Below are 17,650 nucleotides of genomic sequence, written 5' to 3' on the forward strand. Positions count from 1 at the left end.
CCATTATCGACTTCTTTTCCCCCCTCTTTCCAGACCTCTAAAAGATGAGGCTCACAAGCTGCTTGATTGTCATTTGAGCCCCAACCACTTAGCACAATATCTTCAATCCGAACATCAATTCAGGCTAGTCTTGAGTACCAAACCCTGAAATCATATTTGCTCGAGGGCTGCCCAAGTAGGTCTTCATACTTATATCGAGGAAGTTGCTCAACCTCCCATTCTCTAGAGTTGATTAAGTCTTGGATCTCGTGCTTGAGATGGTTGCACTGGTCCATCACATGCCTGAAAGCCTGATGATACTCACAATACTGACCATTTTGAGTCTTTGGACTATCCTTCAGTAATTGGGGCTTAAGCTTCCCGCTCCATTTTAGGTACTGGAACACCACAGATAGTGGTGCCCCTAGCTTGGCAAAGGTTCTTTGTGGGCTTTTTGGCTTGGCTATTGGTTCAACTTAGGGTAGGTCTATGAAGGAGTTCATGATTTCCTCTTTGTTGATGTCAGGATTAATCATGGACACTTGGTTCAGGGGTGGTGTATTGTTATAGCTTGATAAGGCATTCCTTCTAGTGCTAGGCTCGTCTGGGTTAGTTAACTTTCTAGCATCGATAAGGTCCTAGATCTCATGCTTTAGTTGGATGCAATTATCGGTGTGATGGCCACGTGCTTGGTGGAATTTGCAGTAAGTGTTGGGCTTGTATCCAGGTGCATTTAGGTTTAGTGGATTCTTTAGAGTGGTAGGTTAGAGTAAAGCCATTCTAAACCAATCTTTCAAAGATCCTAGACAGAGGTTGCTTGAAGTTATAAAACTTCCTCGGTTGTTGCACAGCATTTACATCTAGTGTCCTACTCCCTCTAGCCTAGTAGTTTGCTCTTCCGCCAGTTCTCACGGTCTTTCTCTTGTCATTCTCTATTTTCTCGACCTGCAGCCTGTCATCACACAGATCCATGAAGGTCTTCGGGTTCATCATCTGTAACCTTTTAACCCATTTAGGAAGGACATTTCGGACCACCATATAAACCTAGTCCTTTTCAGAGGGCTTGTTCTATATCAAGCTAGCCTTGTTCCTCCATCTAGTCAGGAAATCAGAGAAGGACTCATTTGGCTTCTATTTAGTGGATTCGAGATCCCTAATTAACACCTCCAAATGAGTATTGTAGTCGTACTGCTTAACAGAGAAGTTGCACTAATCTCGCCACTCGGCTTTGGTAGATTTCTCCAAACCGTGATACCAGTTGACTGTGAGTCCTTCTAATGATAGCACGAATAGCTTAACAATCTTGGTCTTGCTCAGTTGAGTAGTTCCTATGATGGTCACGTACTGCTTTAGATGGACTTTCGATCACCAGTCCCGTTGAATTTGTTTATGTAAGGCATCCTAAACTTTGCAGGCAGCTTGTCTTCCCCTATCAAAACCAGTACTTCAAAATCATAGATTGGGTCCAAACCTTTGATTTCTAACATACCCTGCATCTTATCAAGCCGGGCACTCAGTCCGTTTACAGCTTCATTGTTAGCAAGGGTAGTCTCCCTTGCAGCCTGGTCAAGCATGTACTCATCGAAATCCTAAAAGTTTCGGGGCACTCCCCTCTAGCTGGGTCTTCGGCATTAGCATTGGCGCTGGCCATGGCAGTAGTGGTAGCAGTAGTCTCAGCGGCAAGCATAGCCGGGTCAATAGCAACAAGCGGGTTAACTGGTACAACAAGAGCAATAGGTGGGGCTTGGTTTGTAGCCATCTTAGCTAGAAGTTGCCGAAGTCCCTCCCGAGTCACACCCCTCAAGTCTTCGATTATAGCATTCTTGAGAATTTCAACATCTTATTTGTTGGCTCTTTCATTGGCCATCTTTTCTTGGCGTCTTAAGCTTTCTAAATGCTCTAACATAGTTCTAATTCTTGGGGAAATGGGCACTCTTTCCAGCCTCCCACTGTCTTGTCTCTTCTAACCCACAGGAGAGTCTATATGGCTAAAAATGAAAGGGTTAGTATGATGCATGTGATGCATGGGATGCCTGATACACATGCTATGCACAAGGACAAAAGAAAAGTGGTTACCACACACAGTAGTATACAATTCATCCTTCTAACCTTATTACTCCCGCACACGCTTTATGGTAATTCTTTCTGCCCTAGGATTTCTTGCTTGGCCTTTTCTATCAATAGAGGATAGTAGGCCCGACGCGCATGGCATAAGCAAACTTAAATCAAATAAGGTGATGTTTCTTAGAGTAATCATAAAAGACTGCACATTTTGGGCCTAGGGCTTGGTTCCATATTTGGGTCAGAGCCTTTCAATATTTAGGCTCGAAACATTTACAAGGAAGAACGTCTCATATAGGAAATAATAGGGTATCTAGGGAAGATTACTATAGTCATTACCATGAGCTGAGTCTTAGGTAAGGATAAAAGGCTACCACAAGCAAAAAATGTTCTTCCTTGGCTTGTCTCCCTACTCAAGAGTCCATGTGACGAAGAAAATACACTCATTACTTATGAGTGATGGTAGCCAGTGTCGCAATTCTAGGATTCGAGTGGCACCAAAGAACTACTAGCCGACGACATCAGGGCTATAGGGACCAAAGTGTATAGTGTGTGAAAGTGTAGTGATGCAAGAATAACCCGTTAAATAATAAATTTAAAAACAAACATACACTGAAATCAACTTTTCTTATCTTTAGTGGAGTCGCCATTGCGGGCATCGGTTTTGGGCGTGCACCCAACTGTCTTTAACGACTACGGTACTGTAAGGCCTTTCAATCTAATCAGGAACACGCTAACTTGTCACTAAGACTAGCGCGGAGATGGGAGTCGCCATCCAGATAATCATCAGGACACTTTTATTAATGAGTGGCGTTTCTCATATTCTATAAAGAAGCTTATGCCACGGAGTCCAGAGATGGATAAGGAAGCCAACTTCCTTAATTTTGTATATTAGACTTTAAATTTATTATTTAACAAAGTATTCCCTATAAATGCAATCAATTTATACACAAGCATGCCAAAATAACACACAATACACCTAAGTCTAGCCCATTTTATTCAAGTCCAGCCCATATTTAAGTTATTAATCTAACTTACTAATCAATTATGTATAAGGTCCATCTATTCTAGCCCAATTACATGTTATGCTCTTTGGATTTCAGCCTTTAAGCTTATTGGACTGCTTGTCATGAGAAGGCCCATTCATTGTGATCTCAACCCTAACTAAGTTCAAACTCTAACTAAACATGCCGAAGCCCGCTAGTCTAATTGGATTTTAGGATTTAGGCCCAGTAAAGTAGATTAGCCTATTAGACTATCAAATTCATATTGGATAAGTTTTTAGCCTTCAGTTTATGTGACCCATTTTAATTAATCAGTCACTTAATCATGTATTAGGTTAACATAATAAACAAAAATAAATAAAATAGAGCAGAAAGAAAAACCTTAACTATTACAGCCTGCCTACAACTACGATTGCAAAACCGAAAAGACCTAAACCTATACAGAGGCGAAGAATACATTGAAGCATGCCAATAATACCAAAAATAAAGGGGCCAGCTTGATCATCCGATTGGCTCTTGAGTCCGAAGGTGAATTTTTATCGCTTTTCCTTTGTTCGCCAATACAATCTCACACTCCAGAACCGATTTCCACATGCACAGGTGTTAAATATTAACTAGAATGAAATAATACAAATAAAAAATAAAATAAAAGTTACAGAAGCTAAAGAAAATCTAAACCACTAAACCCTAGAATTTTATAAATTAATAGAAGGTTATTAAAACAAAAAAGAATCATGTTTTATTTAGGCTTAATTACTAAATCTCATTAACAAAATTATCTAAATATTAACCTTATAACATGTTTTTATCAAATCTAATCCCTAATTGGTAAAATATCAGATCTAAAAATCCTAGTTCTTAATATCAAATTCAAAACCCTATTATTATGCATATTAATGAGAACCTAATCTAATCATATTTATCAAAGATAAAACCCTAATCATGCTTTTAAGAACAAATAATATAAAAAATAAAAGGAATGAAAGAACCACTTTTTATGATGGATGCAGATGTATAGTGGAAGAAATCCTCAGGCTGTCACCATGTATGTTGGATCTACTAGTCTCAGGCGATAAGGAGGTAGTTGAATCAAAAACTAGGTAGGAATTGAGAGCTAGATCTGACTTTGTGAAATCTTCTGTCATAAAAAAAAAGGTTTCAAAAAGTGCTATTTCTTAAGTGCTTGTTTCCTAAAATCACTCTTTCTGAAGTCGCTTGTGTTTTCAAAAATAAACTACGATTGTCGATGCAATTTCTTCTGTTTTCTTTTGATTTTCTCTCTATTCTTTCTTCATCAGTGTTTCTTTTCTCTTAATTTTACTTACGATCGAATCTTAATTCTTGCCTCCTCCCTTGAAACTCTAAACACCTCTTACTATTTATATAGGTAGGGAGAAAGGGATAAATCTAGGAAATATCGATAAATATCCCATTTATTTATTTAAAATTTAAATAATTATCGATAAAATAATGATTATCGTCAAGGAAACCTTCTAGAATATGTTTATGGACTTAAAATCGTTCGAAAAATGACGTTGGGGAATCAAAATCCAATTGGTTCTATAAAGAACCGATAGGCTCTATCATAGAGCATATTGGTTCTTCATAGAGCTGATTGGCTCTACAGAGGGAGTTTTAAAATTTCCAGTTTAGTCCTTGATTTCGTAAAAATTGTCATTTTGATCCTCAAACTTAATTTTTTATGACAATTAGGTCTAAATTGATTTCAAAAATAAATTCTAGCTCGGTTAACCTTGACCCCAGCCTTGATTCGCCTATCCTTTGCCTTTTGAGACTCGAGAAAACAATAACTCTCATCATAGGGTTTTCTGTTTTTCCCTCGATATCTGGATCCGAAAAAGGAGTGCTGACAGTAACTTTCATCATAGAATTTTTCATAATTTCCTCGATATCTAGATCCAGAAAATGGATGCTAATAGTAATGAATAGAATTTCTCAAAGACCAATTTTAAATAAAACTTCTTATGAGCTATAGAATGGTAGAAAATCCAAAATCTCATATCTTAGAATATTTAGGTGCAAATGCTAAATTTTAAATACTAAGGAGAGTCTTGAAAGCTTTTCATCCAAAATGGATGAAGGTATTTTTCTTGGTTATTTATCTTCTAGCAAAGTGTATAGGGTTTTTAATAAGAAATCCATGGTTGTTAAAGAATCTATAGGTATAGTTTTTGATGAATTTAGTCAGCTTAATCTTAGGAAAAGTACTTTAATCATTTTATAGGTGACTTTGAGAGGCTTGACATAAATAAAGAAGAATGCCAAAAGGAAAGAACCTCAAAAGAATGAGTCCTCACTACCGTCTCAAGAGGAAGTGTCTCAAGAACTTTCAAATGAGTTGAGGGAACCTAAGGGACATCCTGAGGAGCTAATCATAGGTGATCCTTTAATGGGTGTAAGTACTAAATCTCATTTTAAGTATTTAGATAATAATCTTACTTTTGTCTCTCAAATTGAGCTAAGGACCATAAGTGAGACTCGTAATGATGAGTGTTAGGTGATTACTAGGCAAAAGGGGCTCAATAAATTTGAGAGGTATAAGGTTTGGGAGCTTGTCCCTAGACCTAAAGATCATCCAATTAAAGAAAGTAGATGAGTTTATAGGAATAAGTTGGATGGGTAAGATTTCATCACTAGGAAAAAGGCCTGATTGGTTGCCAAAGGCTATAATTAATAGGAAGCATTGACTGATAAAACATTTTATATTAGAAGTAATTATGATTTTTCTTGTTTATGCATGCCATCTAGACTTTAAACTTTTTAAATAGATGTGAAAAGTGCATTCTTGATTGACTTTATTAGAAGAAGTGTTTTGTGGATCCTGGTTTTGAAAATTTTGAATTTCCAAATCATGTTTTTAAATTGACTAAGGCCTTATATAATTTAAAGCAAGCTCCTAGAGCTTAGTATGAAAGGCTTAGTACATTTATTTTACAAAATAGTTTTTCAAAAGGGAAGATTAACACAGCGCTTTTTGTGAAAACACATAAATATGATACTTCGATTTTTCAAATTTAAGTTGATGATATTGTATTTGGTGCTACTAATAAATCGTGGTGTGAGAAATTTTCCAAGTGCATGACTAGGAAATTTAAGATGAGCATGATGGGAGAGCTCAAGTTCTTCCTAGGATTGCAAATCAAGCAATGCAAAGATGACATCTTCATCAACCAATCCAAATATACTAAAGAGCTTCTTAAGAAGTTTGGTATGGGGGGATGCAAGGTTGCGAAGACTCCAATGACCACTTCAACAAAATTAGACAAGGATAAAAATGGTAAGCCTATAGATGAGAAGAAGTATAGAGGTATTATCGAATCTCTCCTCTATCTCATAACTTCTAGACTCAATATTATATATAATGTTTACTTCTCTACTTCTTTCTAATCTTTTAAAATTTTAATTTATCAAAAATATTGCATTTACCAATTCAATCCTTCTTTTTGGTTTATGAGGACAAATAAAAGAAAAGAAAAATGTTAAACATATATATATTTTATTTATTATAGAAATAAAGTACAATTTGGCCACTAACCTTATTACTTGAATTTAATTTAGTCTTTTCTAAATTTATGGACATTTTAGCTCAAACCTTTACAAATATAGCTCAAATTATCTTTTTCAGAAGTTACACTCTCTAAAAAGATAGTGGATACAATAAAATATAAAAGATATTAATTTTTATATTAAATTAAATTATTTAAACTAAAAAAGTAATATTTAAATAAACCATAATAAAAAATAATTTTTACTTTTTTTTTAATATTCTTACCGTTTTAATATTCTTACTGTTTTAAAATAAATATTGCTATTTCTTAATATTCTTAAGGAAACAGGGGTGAAGGTGAGAATGATTTTGGCGGGAATAATGGTAATAATAGCTACACATTTCTTAATTATATTAATTGTAGTAAGATTATAAAATATTTTTTAAATATTATTATAAATTTTCTTAACTATTTTTATTTAAGAGATAGTGACTCTTATTTTCTAATTCTTTTTAAAAATAGGGTTAATTTGAGATAAATCTACCAAGATTTGGATTAAAAAATTTATTAATTTTGAAAATAACTATATTAATCCTGAATGATAAATTCAAGAGTTAAATTCTACTTTATATATATATATATATATATGTAGGAAGCCTTAAATGATATCAGAGCTTAAAGATTAATGGATATATAAGATTGTCAAGTTTAATAGATATAAAGTATTTGGAGAATAATTAAATCTTCCTACATTAAAGTCCTAGTAGCTATTACTCGTCCTAAGAATTTGATAAAGGCTATTGTCGTGTAAATCTGTTGACTATATACCAAGGTTGATCTGATTTATTTCACAAATATTGTATACTATTAATATGGCAAAATCTTAAAATCTCTAGCTCAAACTTCAGATAATAATAGGATAATAAGATTAGATATTTATGATATTTATAATAAAAAAATAGTACTTTTGAGTTTAAAACAAATTATGTTATGGGAAGTGATGATACTTTCCAACTATTATCATCTCATATTATAGAAGAACATAAAAGAAAACATTTTAATCACTTACATATAGGATTAGTTCAAGTGGCCATAAAACTACTTACTAGAACTAGTTTAAATAATTCAACTATAATATGTATTAGAGACTATACACATAATAAATTTACTGATTCATTATTAGGAGTTGTAGAATCTAGCTTTTGTAAAGGACCAATATATTTTAACTGCTTTCTAAATTTTACTGTGTCATTAAATCCAAATATATTAAAAACTTTGACATTAAATCTGCAGAGACAAGGTTTTGATATGACATATGGGTCGTAAAATATAGCACTAATATATAGGATTTACTATAAAGTTATGACAACAATAAGCTCAAATGCTAAGATAATAGGTACAAAAGGGGAAACAATATTATTTCATACTAATACTAGAGAAAGTAATATTGTTGTACCATATTCTATAAAATACACTAAGGTAATACTTCTAGAAAAATGGATTTTGCATAACGAAACATCTTCAAAATTAATAGAAAATAAAGAATTAGATAGGGTAATTAAATATGCAGATGGAGAGGTAGAAATAAGATTTACATCACAAAGATTTATAAAAATTAATATTTCTGAATTAGGAAGAAAACACCATCAAACATAGCATACAGAACAATAACACCTAGAAGGGCATCTTTGATAAGTGCTAGAAGCACTTACTTTTGAGTCTTGTTTTATCTTGATTTTACTTTAAATTGAGTTTAATTTATTTGTTAGAGTTTGTTTTTAGTCCTTTTTAGGTACTTGACAAAGCTTACACAACAAGAAGAAGTTTTAGCATCAAAATACACGAAAATCAGTCCAAGAAACACTTATTTATCAAGAGATGGAAAACCATACGGGCACGACATGGAAAGAACTTACCCGCGTGGAATTCCTGTGTAAAGTTTAGAAAATGGCAGATTAAAGGAATGTGTCATAGGAGAAGCACACCCTCGTGTGGACTTCCCGTGTGAGTCCCGAAAATTGGCAAATTGTTTAAAGCACGACATGGGAAGAGGACACTCCTGTGTGATCTTCCCGTATAAACCAAAGAATGGCCTTAAGAGCAATTTTGAGCCGAGGACATCACATGGCCATGTGGTTCCCGTGTGGCCTAGCGTGGAACATAAAGAGATACTATTTAAGGGAACTTGTAGGTTCTTTTGAAAGATGTTCCATCATATTTTCATTTCTAGAGAGAAAAATACTTAGAAATGTTAATTTCCTTTCATTTTTAGGGTTTTGATTGGTCATTTTTTCAATGAAGAACATCATTTCCTTCATTACTTTTCAAGATTGAAGATTTTTATCTCTACTCTTTCATGAATAGTTTGTGATCTTCTTTCCTTATTTTTATTTCTTTATTGTAATATTTAGGAACTAATTTTCTTGCTATTTGAGTTTTGATAAACCCTAATTTGTTTTGTATGGATTAATTTAAAGTTAATGCAATTAATCTTTTTTATGAGTTGTTTGTCCCTTTAATTGCTTAATTATCTATTTCAATTGATAAGTCGATGTATTAATTGAGATTTGTTTTCATAAACTGATTAGAGATAACTTTTTATGAATTGATCACACCTTAGGGATTAGGATACTAGAGATAGATCTACAAGATCCTTTGGTTTAATAGTTCCTTAATCTTATTGCATGACTTAAGTGAATGGGTTTTAGAAGAGATTCATTTCCCTCCTCGTAGGAATTAGGGGTTTAATCACTTGAGAAAGATTTAAACTTAATTTGTTGGAATGCCAACTCAACTCTTGATTGGAATTAATTGTTGTTTGTTTCATAAAATATTTAACTTATTAAGAAGATTCACTACCTAAATATCCTTGATAACTTTACCAATTGTTTTAATCTTTGGTTTCAAGATTGTTTTACTTTTAAATATTATTACACCCAAATAACATTTTGATTGCTAAACAATAGTATATGATTTAAGATAATACTCACAATTAGGTCCCTAGTGGAACGATACTCTTATTCATCATTGTATTACTTGATATGATCGGCGCACTTTACCTTGTGTGGATAGCGCGCATCAAGTTTTTAGCGCCATTGCCAAGGAACTTTTCTATTGTGATATTATTAGTAATTGAAAAGCTAGTGATTAGCATTTTTATTTTTTATTTGATTTATCTTTGTTGTATTTGTGTTTTCTCTAGTTACCTAAATCTATGTATGACCCAAGCTAGTTTAACGGTACTATTCACTTACGAACCAGAGTTGGAAAGAACTTTGAGAAAGCAGCAAGGAGAAGAACGAGAGTGAGCTTTAGCCGAAACGGTGGTGGAGTTACAGAATCAGAATCAAGAAGGGGAACAGTTAAGAATGGTTGTTCCACCTAAGGAGAGAGCCATGCAAGAGTATACACGCCCAACTCTTAATAGGGCTACATCGAGTATTGTGAGGCCAAATGTTACAACAAATAACTTTAAGATCAAGCCAAACATTATTCAGATGGTGCAAAATAATTGTGTGTTTGATAGTTTGCCTAATGAGGATCCAAACACCCATTTGGATGATTTTCTAGAGATTTGCGGTACCTTCATGATTAATAGGGTATCAGATGATGCTATTCGATTGAGGCTATTTCCATTCTCGTTAAGGGATAAGCCAAAGAAGTGGTTGAAGTCATTTTCAGTTGGGATATTTACGATCTAGAATCAACTGGCCGAGAAGTTCTTGGAGAGATACTTTCCCCCTTCTAAGACGGCTAATGAATGACATAGCGGGGTTTCTTCAGTAAGAGAATGAGACTTTGTACGATTATTAGAGATGTTTTAAGGATTTAATGAGGAGCGCCACACTATAGTTTACCTTTATGGCTGCAAATTCAAAAATTCTTTAATGGACTAAATTATGCAAGTAAACTGTCTATTAATGCTGCAACAGGTGGATCACTAGACAATAAGACTCATGAGCAAGCTATGGATCTTATTAAGGATATGGCAGTCATAAACTATCAATGGTAGAATCCAAGAGAACAGGTTCTAGTCAAAGGGAGTGGAATTTATGCGTTAGACCCTATGATAGCTATAAATGCCCAGTTGGAGGAGGCCATTAGCAGGAAGATGGATGCTTTGACTATGTCTTCATCTGAAAGACAGGCACAAGTTATGCCTTATGATTGATGTGAGGGTGGTCATCAAAGTTAAGATTACCAAAATGACAATACTTTCGCTAACCCAAAGCAAGTAGATTATGTGGAAAATGCTTTTAGGTAGCATAACAATCCTTACATCAATACCTATAATCCGAGGTGGAGAAATCATCTGAATTTCTCTTGGAAAAATTAGAATCAGCAAAGACCTCCACCACCAGGATTTGAGTAATAAACCAAAAATAGGTTCCTCCTAGATGGAGGAATCTAGAGAAGATGATGGAAAAGTTCATCACAATGTTCGAAATAAGGTATCAAACTACCGAGACTGCTCTTAGAAATCAACAAGCTTCGATTTAGACTTTGGATAATCAAGTGGGACAATTATAAAACTCTTAAGTGAGAGGGCCTAAGGAAGTTTTTCGAGCTACACAGAAGCTAACCCTAAGGAGCAGCTTAAGGTTAGTAAAGAGCTAAGAACTAAGATGAATAAAGTAGATGAGAATTCTACTATAATTGAGAAGGTTGATAATGAAGAAAAGGGTATAGAGGTTCGAGTAGAAGATAAAATAGGAGTAACACCAAAGTTTACCCTTATTGTGAGAGAATATCAACCAAGGATACTATTTCCAACCCGTCTTCAGAAGGACAAATTAGATATTCAATTTGGTAAGTTTCTTGAACTCTTTAAGCAGTTGTGTGTTAACATATCTTTTGTGGAAGCTCTATTGTAGATGCCCAAGTATGCTAAGTTCTTAAAGGAACTCCTCTCTAATAATAGGAAGCTTGAGGAAGTGTTAATGGTGCAACTGTCCAAAAAGAGCTCAGCGATCATTCAAATGAGACTACCAAAGAAGCTAAAAGACTCAAGGAGTTTTACTATCTCTTGCTTTATTGGTAATTTAAATGTTAATAATGTACTTGCTGACTTGGGGGCTAGCATTAGTGTTATGCCTTATAATTTATTCAAGAAACTAGAAATTGGAGAACCTAAACCAACACTCATGAGTGTTCAACTGGCGGATAAATCTATTGTATATCCTAGTGGTATCATTGAAGACTTGTTAGTAAAGGTTCAAGAGTTTATTTTTCCTATGGATTTTGTGATTATGGATATGGATGAAACTATCAATGTTTCTCTTATTTTAAGAAGACCCTTTTTTGCTACAGCTAGGGCCATCATTGATGTTAATGATGGTAAGCTTACTCTTAGGATAGAGGAAGAGTAAGTAACTTTTCAGATCTCTAACACTATGAAATATCCATTTGTACTTGATGACATGGGTTTTAGTGATGATAAAATTGAGCATGAGACTATGAATTGTATTTCTTCTATTGTTGCTAAAGTTTCTTTGGAATTATGTTTGGTACAATAATAGGACAAATGTGAGATGTCAGGAGCTTTAGAACAGCTAGCCTACCTACAGGCAGTAAGACCAATAAGAAAGAAGTCATTCGAGTTTATTGAGATGCCGAAAGAGGAAAGGATGAAGCCTTCCATTGAGGACCTTCCTTCTTTGAAACTCGAGCAACTTCTAGATCATTTGGAATATGCCTTCCTAATGGAAGGATCCAAGCTACCTGTAATAGTCAGTTCTGCATTACTAGATGACCAAAATTCTAAGCTATTGGAAGTATTAAGGAAGAGGCAGAGCTCAATAGCATGGAAAATTGTATATATAAAAAGGGAATCAACCCTTCCTTTTGCATACGTAAGATTCTTGTGGAAGAAGAGTTCAAAAATGAGGTGCAGCCTCAAAGGCGTCTCAATCCCAACATGAAGGAAGTAGTAAAAAATGAGGTGATTAAGCTTCTTGATGCCGGGATTATCTATCCCATTTTAGACAGTTCTTAGGTAAGCCCAATACAAGTAGTGCCTAATAAAGAAGGCATGACAGTTATGGTGAATGAAAATAATGAGTTCATCCCAACAAGAACTATGATAGGATGGAGGGCATGCATCAACTATAGGAAGTTGAATGTTAGAGAAAATATCACTTTCTATTGCGACTCATTGATCAAATACTAGAGAGATTATCAGGGCATAAATACTATTATTTTTTAATGGTTTGTCGAGATATTTTCATATTCCAATAGCCCTTGAGGATCAGGAAAATACTACTTTCACATGCCCCTAATGGAACCTTTGCGTATAAAAGAATGCCATTCGGATTGTGTAATGCACTAGCCATATTTTAGAGGTGCATGATGGCTATCTTTTATGACTTGGTTGAGGATATTATGGAATTTTTATGGATGACTTTTCTTTCCATGGAGATCCATTCGAAGAATGTCTAGAGCATTTGGAGAAAGTATTGATAAGATGTGAGGAAACCGGTTTAGTGCTAAATTAGGAAAAATGCTATTTGATGGTATAAAAAGACATTGTTTTGGGTCACAAAATCTCTGGTAAAGAAATTAAGGTGGATAGAGCAAAGATTGAGACTATTGAGAAACTGCCACCTTCTTCCTTCGTCAAAGTTGTTAGAAGTTCTCTTGGGCATGCAGGTTTCAACCATAGGTTCATTGAAGACTTCTCTAAAATAGCTAAACCTCTTACTAGTTCCTTCGTCAAAGCTGTTAGAAGTTCTCTTGGGCATGTAGGTTTCAACCATAGGTTCATTGAAGACTTCTCTAAAATAGCTAAACCTCTTACTAGACTTTTATAGAAGGATATTGACTTTATATTTGATGAGGAATGTATGGCAGCCTTCACCTCCCTAAAAGCCAAGCTTGTCAATGCCCCAATTATAGTAGCACCAAATTGGAGTCTGCCTTTTGAGCTAATGTGTGATGCGAGTGACTTTGTAGTTGGAGCCGTTCTTGGTCAAAGGAAAGAAAGCACTTTCAGCCCATCTATTACATGAGTAAAATGATGACTGAAGCGCATGCGAACTACACTACTACTAAAAAGGAACTACTTGCGGTTATTTTTACTTTTGAAAAATTTCGATCGTACTTGATCTTGTCAAAAGTGATAGTATACACTAACCATTCAGCATTGAGGTATTTATTCTATAAACTGATGTGAAACCAAGATTGATAAGATGGGTTTTACTTTTGCAGGAATTTGATTTGAAGATACAAGATAAAAAAGGAGCAGAAAACTTGGCAACTGACCATCTATGACGTCTTGAGAACCCCCATCTGGAAACCTCTGTCACTGGTGATATCTTCGCCCTTTTTTGTGGTGCTCTTGTTACCTTCTCCACTGCTGATAATACGACTCGGTCAAACGAAAAGGATATTAATGATAACTTTCCAGATGAACAGTTGTACGCTATAGCAAGTTTGGTAGGTAATTCATATTTTTCAATACCATGGTATACTGACTTTGCAAATTATCTAGTTGTAAGGGAACTTCAAAAAGAATATTCTTATCAATAAAAGAAGAAATTCTTTGCGGATTTGAAATATTACTTCTAAAAGACCCTTTTCTGTTTAAAATATACATCGATAGGATAATAAGAAGGTCTGTGGCATAGCTAGAATCTATAAGCATTCTTGGTCATTGCTATAGTGGACCAGCTGGAGGACATTATGGGGTGAGTAGAATAGCTCAAAAAGTCCTAGAATCAGGATTCTATTGCCCAAATCTAATTAAGGATAGCCAATCGTTTGTGCGAGAATGTGATCGTTGCCAATGTATAGGTAATATTTCATCTCGTCATGAAATGCCCCAGCACGGTATACTTAAATGCAAAACTCTTGATGTGTGGGGCATAGATTTCATGGGACCCTTTCCCAACTCATTTGGAAATAAATATATATTAGTGGCTATTGATTATGTCTCTAAATGGTCGAGCCATAAGCTTTTCCTCATAATGATGCAAGAGTAGCGGTGAAATTCTTGAAAAAGATTTTTTGCAAGTTTAGCATCCCCAAGGATATTATTAGTGATAGGGGTACATACTTTTGTAATGTTCAGCTAGAAATAGTGTTAAGGATAGTTGGTATCACGTATAAATTTACTACCCCTGATCACCCTCAAACTAGTGGCCAAGTAGAGAATACCAATAGAGAGTTAAAGAGGATCCTTGAGAAAACTGTAGAACGATCTAGGAAGGATTGGTCCATTAAACTCGAAGTCACGTTGGTCAGGCCCATTTGTTATTAAGCAAGTTTTTCCATATGGAACAGTTGAGTTGACCCATCCTAAAAAGGGTGATTTCAAAATTAATGGGTATAGATTGAAACCATATTCTGGAGGAAAGTTTGATTCAAGAAAAGAAGTTTTACAACTTCTTGAGTCAATGTGAGGAAATACATATTTGTCCAGCTAACAAGATGTTAAAGAAGCGTTTGGTAAGAGGCAACCTACTATTTACTTTTAATTAGTTTTATTATTATTATTATTTTTGGTTAATTATGTTTTTATTGTTATTTTCTTCTTTTTATTTTGGGACTAAGGATTTGAGCCCATTCCTTATCCTTACTAGGTTTTAGTTTAATTTTTTATAGGTTTAAGCCCATTTTAATTTAAAGGCCCATAAGATTTTAGAGTTTTAGTTATTTAGAATTAAACTAGCAATTGTATTAGAATTGTCTTTCTTTTCCTTTTTCTTTGAGGAGTAAGAGTTTAGTTTCATTATGATAACTAGAATCCTGATATTATTCCAATAAGCACTATCAACTTCAATTAGGACTAAAACTCTTGAGAATTGCTCTATAAATAGGACCTCTTGTACCTTCCTTTTAGATTTTTCATTCTTTCTACTTCTCTAATAGCCATGAATACTCAAGGAAACCATGTGCATGATGTTTCCTTCTTTACTTTCACCATCACCACCTAAATCTAGGCATAGATCAAGATCACCCATACCATATGCCCAAATAGATTTATGAAGCGGGATTTTCCCTTACCTCGTTCAACATCCCCTAGAAGATGGGTACCATTCTATAGGAAAAGAAGACCATGGGATCCAAGACCGGAGGAGTTTTTTGCCATATTAGCTTATCAAAGAGCATACCCCAAAATTAATGAACAAGTTTATACTTTGGAGGAAATAGTGGAGAATGAGCATTGTGAGAGAACTTACCAAGAGAGATATCTTTATGAAGATTATACTACGGATGAAGATCCAAAATCTTATGCAAGTATAGAGAGTGATCCTAGCGAACCTAGTAATTGGGAATGTCGAGAAGCTACCCTACCTACCCCAAATCATCCCAGGAAGCGTGATCGTGTCATCTTGACACCAAAAGAGGACGAGGACATCCAAGGAAAGTTCTACAACCTCCTAAAGTTAAGAAAGGGAGAGGATGCCCAAGGAAGCCAATGGAATAGTGTTTGGTCTTTTAGTTCTAGTCAATAAATTTTTCTTTTAGTTAGTTGATTATTCTTTAGTTTTGTTTAGGGTTTAGAGTCAAGTTGTTTTAGTTTTGGTTAGTTCTTTATGCTTATTGATAAGTTTAAATTCTTCTAATTCAAATTTTATTTGATATTCAAACATGATTATGTGCATTTTTTTCATTTGTTAATTTTATTTATGATTGAATAAGGCATATGAGAGTTAGTTGCATGATTCCTTTTAAAAGAAAAATGTGAATTTACATAATGCTCTACACCACACGGGGATCCACAGGATCATGTCTCTTCCCATGTGGAACAGAAGGAATAGGCTAAGAGTGAACGCATATGACATGGGAAGGTGACACGCCTGTGTCCCTCCCGTGTGAAATTGAGAAAACCCTCGAAACTAATTGAATCCACACGGGGAGATAACATGCTCGTGTTCACCACCCATGTCACGCATACAAAACATCCTGAAGTCTATCCTATCCACACGGGGAGGTGACACACCCGTGTCCCTCCCATGTGATTCATACCCTCAAACACATTGCTTTTAAGATGCCACATGGGGAGCCACACGATCATGTCTCTTCTCGTGTGGAATAATAAAGAAATGCAATATTTATAAGTCTGTTTCCTATTTTCTCACTTGGTCATAAAAAAAACCCTAGCCGTCTAACTCTTTTTCTCTAAAATCTCATCATATTTTCTTTATCTCTCCTCACTCCTTTCCCCCAAACACCACTTTTACTCTTAACAAAACTCATCACCCTTCTTTTTTTCTCTTTCCATTTCACTTTTCTTCCTTTCCTTTTCTTCTTCATAATAGGACCCAAGAAAAGTGCATTCAAAAACTGAACTCCTGCCTAATCTCCAACGAAACATCCAAGGAGCAAGAGTTCTTCATCTCAAGCCCTCCTTCAGCCACTCCATTGGTTTCTCGACCGTAATCATCCATCTATGCAATTTAGTGATAATGTCTCCCGAGCACGGTTTGAAAATTTAGCCAACAGGAAATTTTGCCCAACTCATCACTTCAATTGGGAGTTTATGCTTTCTATTGGCTTTGAGGAACAACTTAGAGGATGGGTGAACCAATCGGCACGGAAGAAATGTTTTGAGATTTCGGAGCCCGCTTATAGAGAAATCACCCTCGACTTCTTGTGTACTCTAAGTTTCAAGGTTGGCTCAAGGATTGATCGTACGGGTAAGACAGTGAAGTTTTGATTAGGAAGAAAGTATTTCGACATATCGGTGAATGAGTTTGCCATTGCCATTGGTATCTACACAGAGGTTGAAGTGGAATCTGATGAATATAGGCATGCACCTTTCAAGTTCTTTGGAAATTGTACTCCGAAAGGGGTTTAGGCAAAGTTAGTGCCAAATGCACCTAGGTATGTGACCTTTAAATCAAAGGCCTCCACTTTCGATTCTTTTTCACTGCATTTTATGTATTTTTTATAAACTACTACAATCATGGGTAGAGGAGAGAGTGGAGAGCATTGCACTCAACATGACCTATTTTACTTAATGTGTTTAGAGGAGGGTATATGGTGTAATGTGGCTTTGAGTTTATTAGTGTATTTGCTAGAGCGGGCCAAGAAATTTGACAAAGGGTGTTTGTGTAGGAGTATGTACATAACAAGGCTAGCTAAGAATCTACA

The 17,650-nt window shown here is 35.1% G+C and overlaps 1 protein-coding gene across 1 annotated transcript; it reads left to right on the forward strand.

The window, feature by feature from the left end:
* The first annotated feature begins 11,427 nt into the window (after window positions 1-11,427).
* Window positions 11,428-11,922, forward strand: LOC125369269. Its single transcript, XM_048371282.1, has one exon. It carries the CDS (start codon window positions 11,428-11,430, stop codon window positions 11,920-11,922), a length of 495 nt encoding a protein of 164 aa, XP_048227239.1.
* Window positions 11,923-17,650: the final 5,728 nt, after the last annotated feature.

This window comes from Ricinus communis, chromosome 2, assembly GCF_019578655.1.
Source record: "Ricinus communis isolate WT05 ecotype wild-type chromosome 2, ASM1957865v1, whole genome shotgun sequence".
NCBI lineage: Eukaryota > Viridiplantae > Streptophyta > Magnoliopsida > Malpighiales > Euphorbiaceae > Ricinus > Ricinus communis.

What these genes read in the sequence shown, in the direction of transcription:
- LOC125369269 (XM_048371282.1), top strand. Translation starts at nt 11,428, where the DNA reads ATGCCCAAGTATGCTAAGTTCTTAAAGGAACTCCTCTCTAATAATAGG.